Raw genomic sequence first — 24,998 nt, 5'->3', positions numbered from 1 at the left:
TTCCCACGCCATCCTAACCTCCAATGGGAGGGGAATAACCGCCACCCCAACTCCTCGCCTCCGTGGTAAGGGGTGTTGGGGGTTTAGCGTAGACTGCAGTCACTTTCTGGCCCTGCTCCGCTTGGTCCTTCAAGTTCAACTAAGTCACAGCTAAAGCTTTTCTGTAGGTGCCACCCCACCCCACCACTCCTGGAATTTGGGGGTCCGACCTCAGCACCCGCCAACCAGCCCAGGCTGGGAAAGGCCCTCTTCTTGGGCCAGTCCAGCCTAGGAACACTCCTATCCCAGAGTCAGGGCATTGGCGGGGGGTGTGGGGGGGTGTGGGGTGTGGGGGATGGAGGGGGGTGGGGGCGAGGGAGGGGCTGGGACTAAATCTCTAAGGGTATTGGGGTGGTGGAAAAGGCGAGGGAAGCCGAGGCTTTTCTATTCAGATGCAAAGAGAGTCCCCACCCCTAAGGAAATTAGGGCTTTCTTCATCCTCTCCTGAGAACATCATGGAGAAGCTCGCTGCTGTGTTTGAAACAGGATTGTGCGTGAATCTTTGGGGGCATATACCAACTTGGAGAGAAAGGGTTATAGTTACTTTTGTTGTGTTACAGGAGAATCTAGCCTCCCCAAAACAGAGAGGGAGAGGAGACTGCTTTGCAGTAACTTGGAGAGGAAGGGGGCCAAGTTAAAATGGTTGCAGAGTTGAGGGCCATCTCCCTACGAGACCCCACCAACATTATGAGCCATTCAGCCGGTGAGAGCTTTAACAATTACCTACCTCCATTGGGGAATTCTCCCTACCTCCAAATCCAGCTGCTCCCCCAACTCTGCCCCTTTTCATGCTTTCACCACCACCACCCCCTCCAGAAACGAGAGGACACGATATCTGGATTTGCTTCAGACTCTTCGGAGTCTTGTTCCATGGGCTGGGAGTAAGCTGGGGCTAAGAAAGGGTGGTCCGCAGCCGTGTTTGGGATTAAATTCCAGGAGTAGCTGGAGGCGGAGAGGGAGGAAGGTAGAGGGATGCAAACGAATCCCCTTCTCTCTTTCCCTCTCCTTCCTCCCAGCCCCAGCCATCTGACTCCAGAGTGGAGCCAGACATGGTGGCAACTGACCCCCAGTATGGGGGTGCTGCGGCAGGAACGCCAGGAGGGTGAGAAAAGGGGAGCAGGTGCTAATTTCTCCCTCCCCATTTAATTACCCGCCTACTGGCCTGGTTTGAGAGAGGTTCCTAGTAATCCCTAGGTACCCTTCTCACAAGTTGCTGAGAAAAATGATCATTTGCCCCCTCCCCTTTTTAAGTGGCTTCCTAGAGGGAAATGGGGTGGGCGGTTGGCCACTTCTGATGGGATTGAGGAATGTTTGGGGACAGATGGGGTCAGTCTGCCCTCTGTCGTCTGGATGTGGGGAGAAGCACAGCTGCTGCCTGGGCTGTCTTCTGGCAAGAAGTGAACACCCAGGTATTAGGCATACGGACATTTTACCCTCATCCTTTCTCCAAGAGCAAGGAGGAGCTCTGATTAGATGGGATGAGGAGGGGTCTTATTCGGGAAGGAAGGTGATTGTAATCTTTCTGCACTAGATGGGAAGAATGCATCTTGCCCCACTTTCGGTTCTAATCTCAGGCGGCCCTCTCCCATCCAACACCCCTCTTCCCAATCGCTCCTGGCTGGGATAGTGCTAGGGGTTGTCTTGGAGACTAGGCCCGGGGCTCGGAAGGGGTGGGAGCAGTCAAGTGGGGCACAGGAGTAACCGGCTCTTCCGGTGCGGAGCGGAGCCAGCGGGTGGGTGTGTGTGGGTGTGTGGTGGTGAGGGAAGGGGCGTGGCCACGTCCGTCTGACTGGCACAGGCTCCTCCTCTGCCTCCTGTCTCCGACCGGCCTGCCCTACGATTCGGGGCGGGAGGTAGGCAGATTCTCCCTCATCCACCCTGGGTAAGGGAAGAGGGAAAAAAAGAATACAGGTCTCTCCCCTGGCCCTTTAAGAAGCCAGTTCCATGTCCTGAGCTCTCTTCTTCACCTGCCTTTACTTATTTTTATTTTGGGGGTTGGGGGGAGGGGGAGCATTCCGTAGAAGTTCGCTGGATCCTTGCTTTCTTCAGAAGGAAGGACCTCTTCCCCCTGAGGGTGGCCCCTATGTACTCGGGGACTTGAGGTCAGCAGGCTGTTGGAGGGTCTTTGTTTTTTCTCCAAGGTGACCTATACATCTGTTGCTTAGGGAGAGAGGAGGGTTTCTGTTCCCTCCTGTCCGCTGCTTCCCCCTGGTAATCTGCTGTCTCAGGCGGAGAGGGACCTCCTAGTCCTCTTAGCCTTCTCTCTTTCTGGCCCCCACACATGGAGGCTTTGCTGAAGCTCCCTTCCTTCTTAGCCTCTCTGAGCCGTTTGTAGTGGGGAGTGGAGTCTGGGGGGAGCCCACTCCTCTGTGGGTAAGGAAATCCAATCCAATCTAGACTGATGTATTTGGCCATGCCCTGTCCACCCAGTGTTCAGAGCTCCTTCTTAGACCCCAGCGGAAAAGGTATTTGTTGACCCCCCAACCTGCCAGTGTTTCATCATCACAATATCGGTTCCTTTTCCAGAATATTCAGCCTCAGTTTTGCACAATTTAGGCAATTGCTTGTAGAACTGAATTGCATTGAATTGAAGCCTGCAAAGCCTGTTGAGTTGCAAGAAAAGGAAAGCTGGTTTCTAGTCACATTTTTATCTCTTTGACCTTGAACAAGTTGATTATCCTCTCTGCGCTTAATTTATTTATCTGCCAAACAAGAGAAGGCTGAACTGGAAATTCTTTAAATTCTAACATCTTATAGGACACTATTCCCCATCCTGGGGCCCTACAATAGACATTTTAGATGATAGCCCATACTCTCGTCCTCTGCTAGACTTTTCTATCCTCATTAGGTCTCACACAGTTATATAGCCCTATCAAAAAAAAAGTACTGGAGTTATAGAATAGGTGGACATTTTGGGACATCTTAATTGCTTGTCACTTTTCCTGATCATCCCCTCCTACTCTGACCAGGTGTAGGCTAAACTTAGGTAGGTCTTCCCTGTCTGGCTCCAGAGCCGACCTTCCTTTTCCTACGCACAGGAATCTTCCCGACCCGCAGGGCCCTGCAGATGTCGCTGGGAAAGTGATGATCCAGGCAGGACCGGGCTGCCCCCACAGGACAGAGGTGAGTGGGCAGCAGGCGCAGCAGGCTCTTGCCTTTCTCCACCCCTTTACCAGGACTGGACTTTGCTGACTAACCTTTCCGCTTCTACACTTCCACTTTTCCACTACCCAGCCTGGGAAATGACTGCCCACGAAATGATCTCAACCCCACCCCCCATAGGGAAGTGGCGCATGCCTTGGTCCAAGAAATTTGGTCTTTTAGGTTAACCTTGGGACCGTGGCGCGCCTTTCAGCTTGTTCAGTGTGAAGCGGGACTGCTAGCCACCCCGAGACGGTGTAGACTGGGGAGCTGCCGGGCAGGCTGGGGAGTGCGCCGGCGCTAGGACCCAGATCCGGATCCGGAAGACAGCGCCCGGCGCTAGGACCCGGTGGCGCGGAGGACGGCTCTCCGTCTACCGCAGCTTCCCCGCCCCCTCCGGCTTCGACTCACTCCTCCCCCGCCGGCCATGTTGGCTCCGCTGGGGCCCCGCGGTTGAGCCGCGTCCCCCTCCCCCCTCCTGGACCCCAGGCCCCCCTCCCCCAAAGCCCCCTCCCCTTCTGGCGCCCGGAGCGCGGCCATGTGAACCGCCCGTCCCCCGGGGAGAGACAGGCCCCGAGTCCGGCTGGACGCCGCCACCTCAGGTCTGTGGGGTCTGTGGCCGGGGGCCTGAGGGGAGGGCGTCCAGCTTTCATCCGCGGCTTCGCTCTGCCGACGGAGGCTGCGGAGCTGCCTAGAGCCTCGCCTGGGGCGAGAGCTGACGCCGACTGTTTCCCGTAGGACCCGGCCCCGGGCGGGGGTCGCCCTGCCCGAGAGGCTGGGAGGCGAAGGGGCCTGGCGGGTCTGCCGAACACCCGGCCTGGGGCGGTGGGGCGGGAGAGCTGGTGGGGGCTCCCGGCGGCGGCAGCCCAGGTGTCGGTCGTCGACGAGGCAGGGAAGCCGCCTGGCTGGTGGAAATGACTTCGTGTGGGGAACTCGGGGTGGAATCCCCGGGAGGGGCTCCACCTCCTCGGGCGGGGGTGGGAGTGTGTCCGGGTGCGAAGGGTGGGTGAGGGGGTTCCCAGGCGGATTAAGCACCGTGTGTTGGGATGGGCCGTGGTGGCAGCGGTGAGTGGAGGTAGATGGGGTTTCCGGGGGTCTCGGGGGGTCTCCCCAGGGGGCGGGGGTGGGTGCGTGGCCAGCAGAAGAGGGCCTCTCTGGAGTGGTGCTGTGCTTGCCTTGGGGCCCTCGAGTCCCGAGAGAACCCCCGCTCCAGGACCGGGGCTGAAAGGGCTGATGCTGAAGCATCCGGGTTTGAGCTATGCTTAGGGACCGAAGGGAAGAATAAAGAGGGATTCCTTTCCAAGGGGGATCCCTCACCCAGGGGATCCCCATTTCCGTGGCAGAAAAAGATGATCCCGCATCACCCCTTTCTTTCCTGACGCTTCCAGTTTTCAGGGGAAGGCAATGCCAATAGCAGTCATCCTTTGTAGGCTTTATTGGAGTGAGAGATTTGCATCCTTGTAGGGGGGAGGGTGGCGATGGGGGGGGAGCTTCCACCTCCATCTGTACACAAACTACCCCTCCCCCAAGCCTCCCGCAGGATGTGGCCGGGAAATGGCAGCTGTGCGTTTGCTGCTGCGTCTCTTGTTTTGAAATGTCCATTTTAATCAGATTTGGTTTCATTTTCTGAGGCCTTCTGGGCAAGCTTGGATCCTGCCAACCATGTGGTGTGAGAGTCCTTTCGTTCGACTTTTTTTTTAACTTAATTTGTCAACTGGGAAGTAGTCACTGCAGTTGATCCACTGATCCCAATACCTCATCCAGAGCATCTCTGTCTCCCTGTTTTGATTTTTTTCTCCTTGAGCTGGAGGTCATAGAGGAGCAAACTCAGTCATCCACCAGCAGGGCTACACTTTCAGCACGAGTGATGCAAATTCCCTCAGCATAGAGAACTGCCAGGAGCACCTGGGATATTGTGGCAATGAGAGGAGTGGCTTTTTGGAATTCTGCTTAATATATTAAGTATGATAATTTATGTATTGCAGAGCACCTGACTAAGTGAGCTTCTGAGGTGAAGGGTAGATTCTGAGAGGTAGAAAAAGAGGAGGGAATGAGGAAGATCTAGCTGTGAGTGGGATTTGTGTGTTGGGATGGAGACTGATTTGCAGAGTGAGGATGGTGGGCTTATTCCTCACTGGTGATTCTAGCCCAAGGATATTCTCTGTGGGAAGCCTGTTAGTTGACAGGGTGTTGGAGAGTTTACCTTTTGCAGAATCAACTAATTAGGGGAGTTAGCTGTCATATGACTTAGGAGAGAGGTAAACTTTTCCTCTGTTTTTGTGCAGATCATGTGTCCAGATATTTTCTTTCTCCCACTTGATAACTCCAGGAGGTTTCTACTATATAGCATATAGTGCTGGACTGTGTGTACTACGTCCACAGCCACTTTGTTAGACACTGGGTTTGATTAGAGATGAGTTGGCCGCAGGATTTTATATTTTGAGAGATGAGGTGTTGATTGGGATCATTTGGACTAGACTGAAAACTGCTTAAGCTTGGCATTTAATAAACTTTTCATTATTTTCCAGTCACAAACTTCCCACCTGAATTGTAGATTCCTAGAATAAAGGTCCAGGATATGAACAGATAGGCATATGATTATGATAGCAGCATCACTATTAAGATAGCATCATGCTTTTTCCACTGGGGCTGTTGGGGTTGAAACAATAAAAACAAGTCCCATGTCGTTGTCCTTTTTCTTGCCTCTCTGCTTACTGGTTGGTTTGAGTTGCTTTCTGATAGGGTTGATTTGACATTGACTTTAAGTTCCCCTTTCTTCAACCTTTGTTTATTTAAATTGGGACCTGACAGAATAGTACATTGATTTTCCCTGTTGGGGGTGTTAAAAGAGTGAGGGAGAAAGACCACTTCTTTCTTTGGACTCTAAAAGAAATAGAAGTTGATTTTGAGAAAGTAGATACTGAGTTCATTTGATACGTGATTGATCAGAAAGCTGAATGAAACAAACCTTTCATGACCCTCTTGCAAAATGGATGCATTTTACTATCAGAAATGTATTTCTTAATATTGACATTCTCTCCCCCCTCCACCCTTTTCTCTCTCTAAAGGAAAAAATTTATTTTATTTTATTTATTTTTTACAGAGAGGAAGGGAGAGGGATAGAGAGAAACATCGATGAGAGAGAAACATCGACCAGCTGCCTCCTGCACACCCCCTACTGGGGATGTGCCCGCAACCAAGGTACATGCCCTTGACCGGAATCGAACCCGGGACCCTTCAGTCCGCAGACCGACGCTCTATCCACCGAGCCAAACCGGTTTCGGCTAAAGGAAAAAATTGAGGTATAGATAGAACCATGTGGGCTGACCTCAGAGCCAGTCAGAAATCTAGAATGCCCTGTGAGGTTCATCTTGCAGTCTTGTGGTTCTGGAATCAGATGTTGCCAAGAGAGAAGAAAAGCTTGTTAGGATTACTCTGTCTTGCTGCTGCTGTTGACCTTTTCATCACTTCACCTCTGAAGCGGTCTGCTATATTCTTTTACTGTTAAAATAGTGTGGAAGTTAGTCCAATAACTGATGTGATGTTTGACCTTGTGTGAGATGTGTTCAGTATTCAAAGTTTTTATGTCCTAGGAAATAGAGTGAAGTATAAAACTCTTGAGGTATTTCCTGGGGTAAATAATGTTCCTGATTTGTTTCTCGGGATATGGATGTCCTCATATACCTCATATTTCAAGAGTAATACTTTATCCACATGGTTACACATGGGTCAGGAGGACCATTTTTCACCAGTTTGTTAGTCTGCATAATTTTGAAATTTATAAAATTCTGCAAAACAAAAAGCTTTAAAGAGCTTTGGAGTTTGTCCTTGGATTGAGCCACTGGCAATAAAAGTAGAATTGTGCTATTGTGTTACTGAATCTTTTGTTTTCCTAGTTATAAAAAATAAGAGGGTATTTTACAGACTAAAAGGATAATAAAACCTTAGCAAAAACGGAGGGTTTTTAAGAAACAGGTGGATTGGGCTCTTCCAAATGGACTCTTTAACCTGCATGCTCAGCTCAGGTTTTGGAGTGAGGGGGTAGGAGGGGGGAAGATCGTCTTGTAGGAAAGGTAGAGTTCTTCACTGTTAGAGCTGAATTTCCTAAAATCAATCAGCTGAAATAGAGAAATAACCTTGTTACAACCTGTGGAGTGTGATATTTAGTGTCCTGCAATTTCAGAGGCATTTCTAGTCCTTTGACAGTGACAGAGCTGTGACAGAACACCTAGCCTAGATTGTTAAATGGTTCCTTTATCCAGTCAACAAATATTTAAAAACTTATCTGTGCCTTGAGTATTAAGTTAAATCAAGTAGAACATTTTACTAATTTAGAGTATAAACTTATTGCCTTTCACACACTCAATATTTCTGTTTTCTTGCCTTATTTTCTACAGGGGACAGCTGTCTAAAATGTCAGGATTTGGGGCCTTTCTTCCTCTAGAAATTATTATCTTTATGAAGAATGAAGCTGAATTTATTGGTTCTGTGAGAATAGTAGGAGCAAAAATCACAACCTTAATTGGATGAGTAAGCTGGCAGAAAAGATCTATTTATTTGCTCAATCTGTGGGTTCGACAGATATGTATTTCCTTAGTTCTTTTATGTACTTAGCACTAAATTAGGTGCTGGAGACACAATGGTAGGATTTAGTATCTGACGGGTGTTGTAGAAACTACATCGTTGAGAAGAAATCAGGATAGAGAACAGTCATCTTTGTGTTCTCCTGAGCAGCCTGGACATGGCAGTTGTCTTGGAGTAGCCGCCTTGGTATAATCTTCTTTCATCATCTTCCTCCTGCTTTGCTAGCCTGAATTGGAAAGGGGGTTAAGGAAAGGACATTTTTTGAGGGAATGAGCATCATACAGTACATGCTATAGTCTGAGTCAGAGTTTGAAGGGACTCTTTTTAAAAATATATATATTGATTTTTTACAGAGAGGAAGGAAAAGGGATAGAGAGTTAGAAACATCGACGAGAGAGAAACATTGATCAGCTGCCTCCTGCACACCTCCTATTGGGGATATGCCCGAAACCAAGGTACATGCCCTTGACCAGAATCAAACCTGGGACCCTTGAGTCCGCAGGCCGACGCTCTATCCACTGAGCCAAACCGGTTAGGGCCGTGGTCGGCAAACTGCGGCTCGCGAGCCACATGTGGCTATTTGGCCCCTTGAGTGTGGCTCTTCCACAAAATACCACGGCCTGGGCGAGTCTATTTTGAAGAAGTGGCGTTAGAAGAAGTTTAAGTTTAAAAAATTGGGCTCTCAAAAGAAATTTCGGTTGTTGTACTGTTGATATTTGGCTCTGTTGACTAATGAGTTTGCCGACCACTGGGTTAGGGCAAAGGGACTATTTTTTACCTGAGCTGTCAGAACGGGCTTTATTGAATGGGGAAGAAGGCATGTCAGTTTTGTGGCTTGGCACTTGGAACTCAGTTAACTCAGTATTAACTCAGCTTAGCTAGGGAAGAGTTTTGTTTTATTTTAAAATATATCTATATTATTGATATTCAGAGAGAGGAAGGGAGAGGGAGAGAAAGATAGAAACATCAATGATGAGAGAGAATCATTGATTGGCTGCCTTCTGCACGCCCCCTACTGGGGATCGAGACCACAACCCAGGCAGGTGCCCTTGACCAGAATTGAACCTGGGACCATTCAGTTTGCAGGCCAACGCTCTATCCACTGAGCAAAACCGGCTAGGGTTAGGGAAGGATTTTTAGATATAAAAGTAAAAGCATCCTTATTTGCAGCATCAGGAAATGAGAATAGTGAAAACTTTTGAAACTTCCCCAGGAGTGGGGAATAGGACAGCTTTTATATTAGAGCAGGATTTTTCAGCATTGGCTCTATTGGTATCTTGGGCCAGATGATTCTTTGTTGTGGGCTGTCTTGTGTATTGGCAGGGTCATTAGAAGCACCCCTGGTTTCTACTTACTAGATGCCAGTAACATATACCTTTTGTCATTACTAAATGTCCCCTCGGGGCAAAGTCATCCCTGGTTTGGAACTACTGTATCAGAGTATGGTGGATGAATCCAGAGAAGTGTAGAATCTTCCTCCTATATAATAAAAGGCTAATATGCAAATTGACTGAATGGTAGAACAATTGGTCGCTATGGTGCGCACTGACCACCAGGGGGCAGGCACACAATGCAGGAGCTGAGGGAGCACTGCTCAGCCAGAAGCCAGGCTCACGGCTGGTGAGCACAGTGGTGGTGGCGGGAGCCTCTCCTGTCTCCACAGCAGTGCTAAGGACCCCTTGGGGGATGTCCGCCTGCCGGCTTAGGCTCGCTCCCCAGCAGGCAGACATCCCTCGAGGGGTCCCAGGCAGTGAGAGGGCACAGGACCGGCTGAGGGACCCCCCCTTCCAGTCCTCAAATGTCGTGAACCAGGCCTCTAGTTGAGAAATGATCTTCATAACATTCACAGTTACAAAGCTAAAACATACTGGTGTGAGTTATTTACTAAACAGCAAAATTTGCTTTAGCTGTTTAGTGAAGATAAACATTTGAAATCTCCACCCCTTAAAAAAAAGAATTAGAAACCTATGTGTGAAATTTTGGTATACTATATGGGAAGAACAAACCAAAGAGCTTTAGGGATTGCCAAAGTGTCTAGCTGGGTGGTGGTAATGTGTCTTGCCTTTCTGTGGGTAGCCTCAGAGGTCTGAGTGTTAGGATTGGTCAGGGCACCTGCAACAGTGTTGAAATCTGTAATATTTATTTCAACACTTTTGTGCATTGTCAGCTTTTTTCTGTTTAAACCATGTCACAGGTCCACAGAGTAGTAATTTGTCAGTTGCAACTGAGAGAAAAGCAGCCTATTTGGCCATGTGTCAAGGACTTGACTACTTCAAGCTTAAGGGGTACCATCCCTTAACTCATATAAATGAAGTCTAGAGGTTCTTAAGAGATCCATTTACATACTACTGGGACTGGGCTGGATACTGGCCTGATTGTACTTCCTGGTCATGAGAGCTGTCTGCTATTCTGGGGATTGGGCACTAATTTCTTTTTTCATTTGGCTAAAATCCTATTAGTTCAAAGGGAGACATTCTCCTTTGCTTTACTGATGACGCCCTTACTAGTTCTAGATAGGAAGGCATAGTTTATTTTCAGGTTTTATTGTAACAAGCATCTTGGGTAGGAAGGTTAAAATGAAATAATCCAGAGTTTATTGCTGAAAGGAGCTGTCCACATTTTCTTTGCATTCCCATACTGTGATCCCATATTTAAGTGACATCTGAAATCAAGTGTCAAGTTGCTTATAGGGAAGTCTGGCTGGGTAATGGTTTAAATTATATTTATACTAGAGGCCCAGTGCACAAATTCGTGCATGGGTGGGGTCCAGCTGGCCCAGCCCCAATTGGGGTGGATCTGAGCTTGGCCTGTCGGGAGTCAGGAGGTTGGCTGGCTGGCTGGCCTGCCCTGAGCAGCTGATCAGGGCAGGGCTGGCTGGGGGAGGGGCCGCAGGTGATTGGCCAATGGGCCCTGCCCCCAATTGGGGTGGGGTGGGGTGGGGCCGATTTGGGGCGGGGCTGCCCTGGGAGAGGGGCTGTGAGGGGTGGGCTGATGGGGGGCCAGTGGCCTAGGGGAGGGACCATGGATGGTTGGCCTGCGGCCCTGCCCCTGATCCCTCTGATCGTAGTGTGGGGGCCTATGGGGGGGGGGGGGCAGAGCTTGCTGGGGGGAAGGGCCACAGGTGGTTGGTCAGTTGGCCCTGCCTCTGATCCGGGTAAGGGGGCCAATCTGGGGTGGAGCCAGGCAGGTGGAGGGGCTGCAGGAGGTTGGCCGGCTGGCTCCACCCCCAGATTGGGCCGGTTCTCTAGCCGCAGTGGGCATGATAGCAATTGGTCGTTCTGGTTGTTATGACGTTCCGGTTGCTGGCTTTTTACATATATAAATTATATTTTGACCTTTTGGCCATGATTATATATATTTTTTTATTGATATCAGAGAGGAAGTGAGAGGGAGAGAGATATAGAAACACCAATGATGAGAGGAAATCATCGATCAGCTGCCTCCTTCACGCACCCCACTAGGGATGGAGTCCTCAACCTAGGCATGTGCCCTTGACTGGAATCGAACCTGGGACCCTTCAGTCTGTAGGCCACTGCTCTATCCACTGAGCCAAGCCAGCTAGGGCCATGATTATCTTTTTACTCTTTTTGTCTAATAATTACAGCTAACATTTATTGAGTACTTTCTGGGTGACAGTGTGCTAGGTCCTTTATATAGATTTTCTCAAACTTTACAAGCTCTGGAGATGAGTACTAAAGTTCTTATTTATGATGCAATTGATGCTTAGTAATGTTAAGTGATTTGTCCAAGGTCACACAGTTAGTAGTAGTAGAGCTGGGATTTGAACCTAGAGCCCACTGTGTTCGGATCTCACTGCACAGCACAACGATATTTTGTTTCTAGGAGGCCTCTTGTAAATGAAGTGAATGTGGTCCTGATGACCCTTCAGTATAGGCTAGTGGGGAAACAGACCTCAGACACTAGATAACTTCCCATTTCATTTACTTATCTGATCTGTGAGCCATCCATGTATTCTTATTAGTATATAATTTATGAGACAGGAAATGCTGTGCTCTCCCAGAGTAGCAGAGAGGAGAAGGTCACTCACTAGTTTCTTCATGGATTCAAAAAGAAAATGGAAAAATGAAATGTGGCTGATCTTTGAGTGGGAGGATATAGTCCAGTGCACATAGGAAAGAAGGTGTGTGTGTCACAGAAACACACCAAGGGTGTGTGTGGCTGTGCATAAAACTGGGGGAGGGGAATGGTGGGGTTCAGATGAGATTGGCTCTCCAGACATAGCATTTCTAGGACTTCTGAAATGAATGTCCTCTTTGGTCTGTGATGTAAGCTTTGTGGCCTAGAGAATTAGGGAGTGAACTTTGCTTCTTGCTGTCTTTCATTTCAAAGGGATCATTAATCTCATGATGTTTCTTTTTCAGATCCCTTACTACTGAAGAGTGGCCTTTAACTATAGGGAAATCCTGGGGGATCCTAAGGCCTTTCTCTATCGAGACCCAGTTTTTTCCTTCCCCTTCCCCTTCCCCTTCCCTTTTTTCTTTCTTCCCCTTTCTTTTCTTTTTTCTTCCTTCCTTCCTTCCTTCCTTCCTTCCTTCCTTCCTTCCTTCCTTCCTTCCTTCCTTCCTTCCTTCCTTCCTTCCTTCCTTCCTTCCTTTCTTTCTTTCTTTCTTTCTTTCTTTCTTTCTTTCTTTCTTTTAATATATTTATATTGACTTCAGTGAGGAAGGGAGAGGGAGAGAGAGAGATAGAAACATCAATGATGAGAGAGAGTCATTGATTGGCCACCTCCTGCACATTCCCTACCAGGGATCAAGCCAGCAAACTGGACATGTGCCCTTGACTGGAAATGAACCTGAGACCCTACAGTTCCCAGGCCCACACTCTATCCACTAAGCCAAACCAGCTAAGGCTCTTTCTTTTTTTTAATATATTTTTATTGATTTCAGAGAGAGGAAGGGAGAGGTAAACATCAATGATGAGATAGAATCATTGATCATCTGCCTCCTGCACACCCCCTACTGGGGATCCAGCCTGCAACCTGGGCCTGTGCCCTGGCCAGTAATTGAATCGGGGACCCCTCAGTCTGCAGGCCGACTCTATCCACTGAGCCAAACCAGCTAGGGCTTTGCTGCTGCTTATTTTAGAGTGAAGATGGGGAAATAAGTCAATCCTAAAAAGTTTCCCCCTTAAATCAACAAAATACAAATTGCTTTTATTTTTTAAAATTTCAGTTAAGCCCAGCCAGTGTGGCTCAGTGGTTGAGTGTCGATTCATGAACTAGGAGATCAGGGTTTGATCCCCAGGTTTCTGGCTTGATCCCTAGTAGGGGCATGCAGGAGGCAGCTGATGGATGTTTCTCATCAATGTTTCTATTTCTCCTCCATTCTTCTCTCTCTAAAATCAGTATTTTAAAAAATTGTAGTTAAAATTGATGAAAATAGAGCTAATTATGGTATTTTGCCTGGAAAACCTTATAGCTATCATGCCATATTCTATACAGGGCTAATATTTCATGCTCAGAATTATGTTAAATTCACATATTACCTAATGGTGTCTAATTTGCATCATCTAGCATATTCAGGAATATAACTCTTGCAAACCTTGGGCAGTAGTCATATATACTCTTAGCCAATTCTTTTTTTTTAAAGTTTTGCTTCTGTGTTTTTCCTTTTTATTTGTCTTTATTGTTGAAAGTATTACAGATGTCTCCTTTCCCCCCCATTAATCCGCTCCTTTCTGCCCCCTTTCACTTCTGGTTCATTATAAAAAAAGGTTATTTAAAACATCACGTAGATCATCTTATTGCCTCATCTTAGGAGTTTGATAAATTTTTCTACCTGAATTCTTCTGCCATTAAAAAAAAACCAACCATAGTAACCCAAGGAACTACTTTTTCAGTATCAAGACAGATCATGTCTCACATATCAAATTAGAATGTACTACTAGTACATCATAAGTATCTGTCTTGTCAGACTACCAATAATTCTGGCTTCTGCTTCCTATCTTTCTCTTCTCTTTGCTCTATCAAAGAAAGATTTATTCTGATCAAGGGCTTCACTAGTAGCATATCTCATATTCAGGAGAGAATGAAAAGCTTTTTTAACTACTGCCTCCCAATGCGCCACTGTACTTTACAAATATGAATATCTAGCTGTATCCTTTTACATGTAAGCCACAAAACTGGAAGGTTATGAACCATAGTAGATATAACAGTAATATTCCTTGAGACACCCTCTTATTTAACCTCTGACACTTTTCTGGGCTGAATTCTTGGAGAGCATGGTATTTCCCATGGAAAAAAAGAAGTGTTGCTGGATGATTTGAATTTTGCCATTATGATCACCTTTCCTGAAATGTATTCTCCTTTTCAAATCCCTTTACTAAGGTAACAATATTATCTTCTTCAGATATCTAGGACTCTGGATAGGATAACGTGGAAATTGTTTAACTTGAGCCCAACTGGTATGGCTCAGTGGTTGAGTGTGAACCAGGAGGTCATGGTTCGATTCCCATTCAGGGCACATGCCTGGGTTTCAGGCTAGATCCCTTGTAGGGGGTGTGCAGGAGGCAGCCAGCCAGTCAATGATTCTCTCTCATCATTGATGTTTCTATCTCCCCATCTCCGTTCCTCTCTGAAATCAATAAAAAACAAAAACATTAAAAAACTGTTTAACTAGACTATAATAATAACAACACAAAGGATATATATCAAATATACCTTTCAGCCAATATAAAAAAGGTGGCTTTGAGCCAGGCTGGCGTGGCTCAGTGATTGAGCATCAACCTATGAACCAGGAGGTCAGGGGGTTCGATTTCTAGTCAGGGCATGCCCAGGTTGCAGACTTGATCCCCAGTATGGGGTGTGCAGGAGGCAGCGGATCAATGATTCTCATCATTAATGTTTCTATCTCTCCCTCTCCTTTTCTCTCTCTGAAATCAATTTTTAAAATCAATAAAAATATACTAAAAAAAAAAAAAAAAGGCTTTGAGAACCTGTGGGACACTGGCCTTGCTTTGAAGGGGAAAAAACCAAAAGGATGGAGAATGTTAAATGTTACAATAGGGGGCTAAAATCTAACGTAGAAGGGTAACTTGGTCTGGGACTGAAGAGGGTAGGGCTAGCCTGGCCAGTGTGGCTCAGTGCTTGAGCATTGACCTATGAACTGGAGGTCACCATTCAGTTCCCAGTCAGGGCACATGCTGGGTTTGTGGGCTCCATCCCCAGTTGGGGGGACGTGTGGGAGGCAGCTGATTGGTGATTCTCTCATCATTGATGTTTCTTTCTCTCCCCCTCCCTTCCTCTCTGAAATCAATAAAAAATGTATATATTTTAAAAAGGGTAGGGCTAACACAGAGGGAAGACCCCTGCAGGCTTGTGTCTTTGTTTTCCTCACTAACTCTTTTTGTCTCTACAAGGCCGACTTAAAAAGACTATTTCTGTATGGTCAATGTCCAGGTTAGGAGTATGTTTCTTCCTCTTTTATCTTCAGTCTCTACCTTCCCACTAGTACTTAGGTAGGAGAAGGGTAAGTAGATAGAAGTAAGGATGGCAATCCCTTTAGAGAATTCCAAGTGACATAACTTTGTTTAACCACCAGTATTTTCCCCCCTCTCTCTCCCCTCCTACAGAAATGGAGGCCAACGACCATTTTAACTTTACTGGCCTTCCCCCTGCACCTGCTGCCTCAGGACTGAAACCCTCCCCCTCCTCAGGGGAGGGCCTCTACACTAACGGGTCTCCCATGAACTTCCCCCAGCAAGGGAAAAGTGAGTGTGAGGGCCACATGGCCTGGAATGGGAATGGGCATCGTTCCTTTGGAGCAGGTTAATGGGACAAGATTTGGATCCCCTCTGGGCTGGCTACCTCAGCTCTGTGCCAGGGGGAGAGGGAGGGAGGGAGGGAGGGAATCCTTAGAACTCCAGCTGCTGGAGGGAAATCAAGCTTCTAAGGACAAGTTCTAGGGGGTAATGGAAGCAATACTTTTATTCTTGACTAAAGGTTGGAAGGGATTGAAAAAGATACTGGCTTTTTCATCTTAGCCTGCTCTTCCTTGTTCCCTGGCTATGCCAGAGCGTGGTGAGGTGGCTAAGGCTTCTGATAATCAGGTGGGACCCATGAGAGAGGTAAGGGGTCCACTTTCTGAGAAGTTATATTTAGAGGTTGGAGAAGCCACCCTGAGGATGGGGTGGGGGGTAAGGGTGGGGTTGAAGGTTGGTATGTGTTTCCCTTTTAATTTGTGCAACAGAAAAGAGGGCAGAATGCTTGTGCCACCTCCTGCCCTTGAGGATGGAAGATAGGGACGGGGAGAGTTTTAATGCTTATTTATCTAGTTCCCCAGAGAGAAACATCTAATTCCAGCTGGACTTGTTATAGCCAGGATCAGGCCTTTTCCCGGATTTGGCTTATCATTTGCTCTGAACCATGGCTCTGCCAAGTACCTCTCTGTAATCTTGCCTGGGTTTCAGGTACTTTATGCTTAGAATCAGAGAGAAGCCCAATGCTTCACTTCTTCCTTACAGCAAAAAAATACTACCACGGGTGTATACTTCCCACGCGTCCCCCCTACCCTCCATAAGGTTGCAGGTAGATAGAAGTTCCTTTATTTCACTTGGAGGACCCCCTTTGCCCCAGCTCCCTTACATCTTGGTTCCTTTTTATTTGATTGAGTGTAGAGGTTGCCATTAGTTGAGAATTGAAATCTGCAGCACTGGTCATGCAGAGATCCCCCTCCACCCCACCCTAGTACCTACGGGGAGGGGCCAGTCCAAGTCTTCTGAGCTGGGATCTTGCTGCTGTGGTGACTGCAAATTCTATTCTTAGCCCAGCACAAAGTGCTGGGTCTGCATGTGCCAGTGAGGTGAAGGCTGTCCCTTCTGGTCCCACTGTGGGGCCAAATAGGCACTGGGGAAAAGAGGGGCCAGGAGAACTCAGTCATGCCACTCCAGGGGAAAATTCCTCTAGGGAGTGAGGATGGGAAAGAATGCAAGTCACTGTAGGGAATCTGCAAATAGCTTCATTTAAACAAAATAAAAAGCCCTGAGCGTCAGTAGCAGCCAGCTCTCGGCTGTTCACTCCTGTGGTAGACCAGGAGAGCTCCCCAGCCCCCTACTCAGTAGCCTCAGCAGCAGTTGCTAAGCTTATATACAGGAGCATCTGTGTTGGGTGTTCCCTGGAGACCAAAAAGATATAAATACAGTAGAGGGGGAATCCCCTCCCCTTCACCTTCCCTTTTTCTAGTCAGTGTTATTCTTTTGGTTAGAGTTGGTAGAGTTACTTGAACACGTATCTGTAACTGACCCTTTTCCTCCCTTTTCTGCCAGGTTTGAATGGGGATGTGAATGTTAATGGCTTATCTACTGTATCTCACACTACTACTTCAGGGATTTTGAACTCTGCTCCCCACTCCTCCAGCACCTCACACCTCCATCACCCCAACGTGGCCTACGACTGTCTCTGGAACTACTCACAGTACCAACCCGCCAATCCTGGCAGCAACCTCAAGGACCCACCCCTTCTCTCCCAGTTCTCGGGGGGACAATACCCACTCAATGGTATTCTTGGAGGCAACCGACAACCTTCATCCCCAAGTCACAACACTAACCTTCGGGCTGGGAGCCAAGAGTTCTGGGCCAACGGTACCCAGAGTCCCATGGGGCTTAACTTCGACTCACAGGAACTGTATGATTCCTTTCCTGACCAGAATTTTGAGGTGATGCCCAATGGACCCCCTAGTTTTTTCACCTCCCCACAGACTTCTCCCATGTTGGGCTCCAGCATCCAGACTTTTGCGCCCTCCCAGGAGGTAGGCAGTGGTATTCATCCTGATGAGGAGGCAGAAAAGGAGCTGACTTCAGTTGTGGCAGAGAATGGCACTGGCTTGGTAGGCAGCCTGGAGCTGGAAGAAGAGCAGCCAGGTATAACTGTGGGCCTGGGAGCTTGGTTGGGAATAGGAAAATGGGGCTATGGGGGGGCAGTGGCTTTTTGAGGTGAGGAAAACTTGTCTTTCCAGCTCTCTGCAGTAGAGGCTGATTTGCATGTTGGTGGTTAGCAGAGCCAAGTGGCTGGTGTTTTTGTGGCAGCAGCACCAGCTCGTGAGTGGGAGTGCAAATTATTTCAAGCTCATGCAGAGCTGCTGGCCTGAAGAGGGCAGGTGGGCGAGCCTGAAACAGCCCCAACAGACACTGTATCAGAGCTTCTTCCAAAATATAGGAAGGGGTTGGGGCATTAGCAGGGAGCATTGAGGTCAATTTGACTTGACTATGGCCGGGCTAGACTGGCTGCTAAAGTGGCCTGAGCCCTAGTAGTGATTGGTACTTGAAAGGAGGGAAGGAAGCAGGTAGAGCATACCATTGCTTGTCTGCTCACAGTTTTCTTCTTTTTTGTTGTTGGCATTGATACATGTGATCTTCCCTCTGAACTTTGCCCTCTAAATAGATAAAGGCTTAGTTTGCTATTGATTCCAAGAATAAGGTTGAGCACCCTATGAAATCACCTGTTTCCACTGAATGGGGGAAATAGCTGCCAGCATGATGGGAGTTTTATCTCAGACCCCATTCCTGCTATAGGATTTTAATAGTACTCAGTAAGTATTCTGCTTACTGAGAATATCTTGATATGAAAGGTATCTGACATAGAACTCGCACCTATCAATGTTGAAAGAATGAATATCCCTCTAGTGAAGATTGACTGCTTGATATGGCTAAAGGAACCAGGTGAAAGCACTATTTTTCCTTTTGCTCTTTTCTGGTATTTCCTAGAATTGAAGATGTGTGGTTACAATGGCTCCATCCCTTCTGTGGAATCATTACACCAAGAAGTCTCAGTCTTGGTCCCTGACCCCACAGTGAGCTGCTTAGATGATCCTTCACATCTTCCTGATCAACTGGAAGACACTCCAATCCTCAGTGAAGTCTCTCTGGAGCCCTTTAACACCCTGGCACCAGGTAGGCTTAGAGGCTGGTTCCCTTCAGCTTAACCATGCAGAAGGATAGGCAGCTTCTGTCACCTGGAATAGCTAGTAAACCAGGGAAAGGATTTGGGAACCTGGGGCATTGAGACCTCCAGATACTCCTGTGGCAGACCACAGTCTCATGCCACAAGCCTGACTGGGCCAACTGCACTCTGAGCTGAATTGGTTCATTTCCCAGGTTCTCTCCCAATGTTCCTTTTGGCCATGAGCCCTGGGCTTTAATAATTCACTGCATAGAGACTTATTACCACACAGTTGGGCTGTTCGGGTTCCTACTAAGTAGAAAGACATTTGCCAGTGAACAATTACCTTTTGCCCCACTGAAATACAAGAAAGGCTTATTTTGTGATAGATGCTAGAATTTTTTGCATTGGTCTGTGGGTTGTTATAGGGCCTGTGCTTTTCCCTTCATTTCCACTTCAAGCTTTTATGATCCCTATAGCCTGGTGACTACTCTTTCATAAAAGAGGGCTATAAAATTTCCCGAATTTATTATTAGAAAGAACCTTTACACTGTGGGGACTAGAATTATATATATTCAGACAAGTATTGCTTAAATATTGCTTTCTGATTTTTTCGCCCCCTGAAGAGCCAGTAAGTGGAGGACTCTATGGTATAGACGATACGGAGCTGATGGATGCAGAGGACAAGCTGCCTCTTGAGGACAGCCCTGTGATCTCTGCCCTTGATTGTCCTTCCCTCAATAATGCCACTGCCTTCAGTCTCCTGGCAGATGACAGTCAAACTTCAGCCTCTATTTTTGACAGCCCCACCTCTCCACCCGTCCTTGGGGAGTCTGTCCTGCAAGGTAAGTGAGGAGAGGTGGGACAAAGAAAGTCCTTGACCTGGGAAAAGGTGAGAGGGCACTGTTGTTCCATAGTTAGGGCCTTAGGGGTGGGACGTCTGTGAAAGCCTCTTGCTGGGATCCGAGGGGGCTGTGGGACAGTGTGTGGTGGGAATTAAAGAGGCACAGGCTGCTCCACTCTCACTCTGCCCTGTGCCCAAAAGGACATGTGAGGTTTGGAGTTTGCAGGAAGAAGGAGGCCAGAGGCTTTACTGGCTTCAGGTAAAAGGTAATTCTTCACACAGTGACAGCAGCGGTAGCTTTGCCCTTTAACCTTCATGAATGGGGAGGACAGCCAGAGGCTAATTCTCTTTTACCAACTCTCAGGACAAGCCCTTGAAGTAGCCCTGTTTATCTTAGTCCAGGTTTGACTGAGTAGATTTTCGTGTTTTATATGACACCATTTTTCCTTTACCCGTCCTGTCCCTTTGGATTCTAGATAACGGCTTTGACCTGAATAATGGTAGTGATGCAGAACAAGAAATGGAGACTCAGGCGGCTTCAGACTTCCCACCACCTCTGACCCAGCCAGCCCCTGACCATTCATCCACTATTCAGCTACATCCAACAACCTCACCAGCAGTCTCAGCAACAGCCTCCCCAGCAATCTCCTTGGCAGTTTGTCCAACAGCCTCCCCAGATATCTCTCCAGAAGTCTCCCTAGCAGCCTCCCCGGAAATCTCCCCAGCAGCCTTCCCAACAGTCTCTCCAGCTTCCTCACCAGCCTTCCCACCAATCTCCTCAGAAGTTTCCCTGCCGGCCTCACCAGTGACCTCCCCGAAAGCATCCACCGAGGCTTCCCCTGCAGCTGTCTTCCCAACAGCCTCCCCAGCAAATAAGGACGTGAGCAGCTTCCCTGAAACCACTGCTGACTTGGAAGAGGTCCCTGGAGAAGGAGTCACTACTTCTGCTGGTGGTGAGTGTCCAGATTCTGTTCCATCCCTAGCTGGTTCCAGGAAAAGTTTCTGTTCATGGGGTATTTAGCCCTTCCCTGCTGTCCTGTTGTTTCATTATTTTGCTGAATTCTTACTTCAGTATCCCCTATTTTTCTCCCAAGGTGATGTTCTAAGGAGAAGAATTGCTACCCCAGAAGAAGTTCGTCTTCCCCTCCAACATGGGTAAATGCTCTAGTTTGCTACATGTGTTGACTTTAACAAATTTAATGAATGACTCTAGGAAGAGGAGAAGGGAGCTCCTCATCTGAGATGGGGAGGAATGGGCTAGACAAGAGTGGATTAAAGTACAGTTATCTACAATGATAATGTTTCTCATGAGGTTCCTAGGCTTTCCTTCCTCTCTCAGGGTCTGCCTCCCCTCACTTATTCTTTCCTCATCTTATGGCCACTCAGTTTTTATTCAGAGGGCTACAGTTACTATCATTTCCAAACCCAGGGGGTGACCCTAGGGCTCAGATATTCAAATTAGCTGACTTGTCCTATATGCTTAGAGAATGGCTAGCAGTGAATGGTGTGTGGCTTAGTCCCAATGAATTGGCTTCTTTTTTAAATGTTCTTCAGAGAGGTAAGGGCAAGAACAGTACGTGACCAAAATGAACAAGTCATTTGACACCAAGGGCCTTGTAAGAATCAGTGCCTTCCTGATCTTCCCCACCCCTACCCCTCTAGGCTACTCGTCACCAAGTCTGAGTTCTGCTTAAAGTTTTGAGAGAAAGATAAGGCTTAGGCTTAGAATAATCTATCGCTCAGAACACAGAGTTCTTTACTAAACCATGGCCTTCGGAGTCATTTCATGGAGTCAGCAGTGAGTTTACTCTTCCTCTTTCCTCCCCCATCCTCTGTCGTTTCTGCCTTTATTCCCTTAGGCCTTTATCCTCTCTATTGGAAACCCAGTAACTTCCCTGAATGGCATCAGTGGTGGGGGTTTCTGGCTGCTCGTATCACTGGCTTTGTAAAAGGAGGAGTGGAGGCCTTTCTGGGCTTGTGCAGTTTGGCCTGTTACTTTCCCCTGAGGCCCTGAGGGCTTTGTAGCACTCAGGCCTGCCATCTAGCCAAGCTTGTATCTCAGGCTGCGTTTGCATCTACAAGCAGTTCTAGTGAGAGAGAAGTGGGGAGGATCATTGCTCAGTGGGCTTGACTCCTGGGTGGCTTGAGAGTGGATAGGGGTGTGACCTGGCGGCAGGGCCCGTGTGCTTCTCTGGCAGGTGGCGGAGAGAGGTGCGAATCAAGAAGGGCAGCCACAGATGGCAGGGGGAGACCTGGTATTATGGTCCCTGTGGGAAGAGGATGAAACAGTTCCCAGAAGTGATCAAGGTAATGTAGCTTCCATGGGCTTTTAAGGGAATATGGATTCCTTTCTTGGGTCCATTGGCAACAGGCTGCCATTGTCTGCTTTGGGGACTGTTCTTATGCTATTGCTGGCCACAGATTTTGGTAGGGTTATGACTTCATTAATGCCTTTTTTGTTTTGTTTCATTACTTGTTTTTTTAGCTATATTTTTATTGCTTTCAGAGAGGGATAGAGAGAGATAGAAACATCAATGTTGAGAGAGAATCATTGATCGGCTGCCTCCTGCAAGCCCCACACTGGGAATCAAGCCTGCAACCCAGTATGTGCCCTGACTGGGAATCGAATCGTGACCTCCTGGTTCATAGGTTGACGTTCAACCACTGAGCCACACTGGCCGGGCATTAATGCCACTTTATCTCTTCCTTCTAGTACCTGAACCGCAACGTGGTACACAGTGTCCGCCGTGAGCACTTCAGCTTCAGTCCCCGTATGCCTGTTGGAGATTTCTTTGAAGAGAGAGACACACCAGAGGTACAGGCGCAAGGGTTAAATATACTTTTGTCCCTGAGAAAGGGTTGGTAGATAAGCTGCAGCTTTCTTTCTGTGGGGATTGGAGGTTCCGGGGCATTGAATGGTTCACAGCTCCAGGAGTCTTGCACTGACTCCCTTCCATTGTAACAGTGTTCCTCATTATCTTAGGGCTTGCGGTGGATACAGCTGTCAGCAGAGGAGATCCCATCTAGGATTCAGGCAATTACTGGGAAACGGGGCCGACCTCGAAACACTGAGAATGCCAAGACCAAGGAAGTTCCCAAGGTGAAACGGGGCCGAGGTCGGCCACCCAAGGTCAAAATCACTGAGCTATTGAATAAGACAGACAACCGCCTCCTAAAGAAACTGGAGGCCCAAGGTACAGTGCTATTTCTCTTTTTTCTTTTCCAATTACAGTTAACATTCTCTCTCTATTTATATACATTTTAATATATTTTTATTGATTTCAGAGAGGAAAGGAGAGGGAGAGATAGAAACATCAATGATGAGAGAGAATCATTGATTGGCTGCTTCCTGCACACCCGACATTGGGGGATCAAGCCCACAATCTGGGCATGTGCCCTTGACTGGAAATCGAACCCAGGACCCTTCACTCTGCAGGCCCATGCTCTATCCACTGAGCCAAACCAGCTAGGGCTCAATATTTTTTTTGTTAAGTTTTAGGTGTCCAGCATATCGGTTAGACAATTATATAATTTACTAGAGGCCCGGTGCACGAAATTCATGCACGGAGGGGGGTTGTCCCTCAGCCCAGCCTGTACCCTCTCCAATATGGGACCCCTCAAGGGATGTCCGACTGCCCGTTTAGGCCCGATCCCGGTGGGCAGTCGGATCCCTAAACGGGCAGTCAGACATCCCTCTCACAATCCAGGACTGCTGGCTCCCAACTGCTTGCCTGCCTTCCTTCCTGATTGCCCCTAACCGCTTCTGCCTGCCAACCTGATCACCCCCTAACCACTCTGCTGCCAGCCTGTTTGCCCCCAACTTCCCTCCTCTGCCAGCCTGGTCACCCTTAACTGCCCTCTCCTGCAGGGTTGATCACCTCCAACTGCCCTCCCTTGCAGGCTTGGTCCCTCTCAACTGCCCTCCCTTGCAGGCCAGGTGCCTCCCAACTGCCCTCTCCTGCTGGCCATCTTGTGGTGGCCATCTTGTGTCCACATGGGGGCAGGATCTTTGACCACATGGGGGCAGCTATATTGTGTATTGCAGTGATAATCAATCTGCATATTACTCTTTTATTAGATAGGATAGAGGCCTGGTACAGGGGTGGGGGCCAGCTGGTTTGCCCTGAAGGGCGTCCCGGATCAGGTGGGGGTTCCCTTGGGGTGTGGGGTGGCCTGAGCGAGGGGCCTGTGGTGGTTTGCAGGCGGGCCACGCCCCCTGGTAACCCAAGCGGAGGCCCTGGTATCTGGAATTTATTTTCCTTCTACAATTGAAACTTTGTAGCCTGGAGCGGAGCCAAGCCTGGGGCTCCCTCAGAGGCCGGCAGCCATTTGTGTTGGGGTTATAATTGAAACTTTGTTGCCTTAAGCGGGTGGGCCCGGCCAGGGTGTGCAGAAAGCTTTGCTTCCCTTGTTGCCAGTGGCAACCCTGGCCTGCTCTCTCAAGCTCCATTCTGCCGCCATTTGTTTGAATTTGTTTACCTTCTACAATTGAAACTTTGTAGCTTGAGTGGAGGCTTAGGCCTGGCCAGGGCAGGCGGAAAGCTTGGCTTCCTCTGTTACCTAGGAAACCTTGCTCTCTGTGGCTGTAGCCATCTTGGTTTGGGTTAATTTGCATACTCGCTCTGATTGGATGGTGGGTGTGGCTTGTGGGTGTGTTGGAGGTATGGTCAATTTGCATATTTGTCTATTATTAGATAGGATGAAATAATTCTAGTACCCACCTGGCATTGTACATAGTTATTACAATATTATTGACTGTATTCCCCATGCCAGTGATTTTCAACCTTTTTCATCTCTTGGCACACATAAACTAATTACTAAAATTTTGTAGCACACCAAAAAATATATTTTTTGCTGATCTGATGAAAAAAATAGGTGTAATTTTGATTCATTCACATCAGACTGCTATTGTTGTATTGGCTGTTGTCATTTTTTAATTTGACAGTCTTAGGGGAACGAGGTCAGTGCCCCTGATTAAATAGTCAGGTATTGCATGTTTTAAAAATTCTTACAGCACACCAGTTGAAAATAGCTGCTCTTTGCTATACTTTACGTCCAAGTGAATATTTGTAACTGTTAGTGGTGTTTCTTACTTTGAGATTCTGCTTGCTCTATGAGGTTTCTGAAATCTTGATGAATTGCTAATGGCTGAGTTTCCCAGCATGACTAACATAGTCGGACAGAATGCATCTGCATCCCCCTCCTCCTTCCTGGAAAGCAGCATCAGGGTCCCAGCTCTTTTGTGGTACTTTTTTAACGACTAGTTTCTTCTTGAGTGGCTCTTACTAGTGGAGCTTTGTGCAGTCCCCAAATGTTATGAGAAAAGAGGGCTTTCATGTCCTTTTTACCGTCTTTTCAGCTTCTTGTTTATCTTACTGGTTTGGGTTATATACTCTTACTTTACTCATTGCCGCCATCACGGAGGTTCAGAATTCGTATCTGAATCCAAAAGATAATTGGCACTGTTTTAGTGGGATAGACAGGTAGAAAATGCCT

General features: G+C 47.8%; 1 protein-coding gene across 6 annotated transcripts in view; it reads left to right on the top strand.

Annotated features, from left to right (window-relative positions):
• BAZ2A (bromodomain adjacent to zinc finger domain 2A) overlaps positions 1-24,998 on the top strand; it is a 43,503-nt gene that overhangs the window by 1,779 nt on the left and 16,726 nt on the right. For 2 of the 6 annotated variants that reach the window (XM_079775147.1, XM_079775146.1), the window contains exons 2-11: positions 3,078-3,162; positions 15,355-15,492; positions 17,047-17,640; positions 18,484-18,669; positions 19,285-19,503; positions 19,979-20,455; positions 20,597-20,657; positions 21,701-21,809; positions 22,216-22,317; positions 22,486-22,696. In XM_079775147.1, the coding sequence (XP_079631273.1) occupies positions 15,357-15,492; positions 17,047-17,640; positions 18,484-18,669; positions 19,285-19,503; positions 19,979-20,455; positions 20,597-20,657; positions 21,701-21,809; positions 22,216-22,317; positions 22,486-22,696 (2,095 nt within the window). In that variant the 5' untranslated portion in view covers positions 3,078-3,162; positions 15,355-15,356. Of the gene's footprint in view, positions 1-3,077; positions 3,163-3,267; positions 3,783-4,225; positions 4,246-15,354; positions 15,493-17,046; positions 17,641-18,483; positions 18,670-19,284; positions 19,504-19,978; positions 20,456-20,596; positions 20,658-21,700; positions 21,810-22,215; positions 22,318-22,485; positions 22,697-24,998 lie in introns of those variants that run through there. The other 4 variants (XM_079775148.1, XM_079775145.1, XM_079775143.1 and 1 more) reach the window with 4 other exon arrangements.

This window comes from Cnephaeus nilssonii, assembly GCF_951640355.1.
Source record: "Cnephaeus nilssonii genome assembly, chromosome: 6".
Classification (NCBI taxonomy): Eukaryota; Metazoa; Chordata; class Mammalia; order Chiroptera; family Vespertilionidae; genus Cnephaeus; species Cnephaeus nilssonii.
This window is presented reverse-complemented; position numbering and strand designations above follow the sequence as displayed.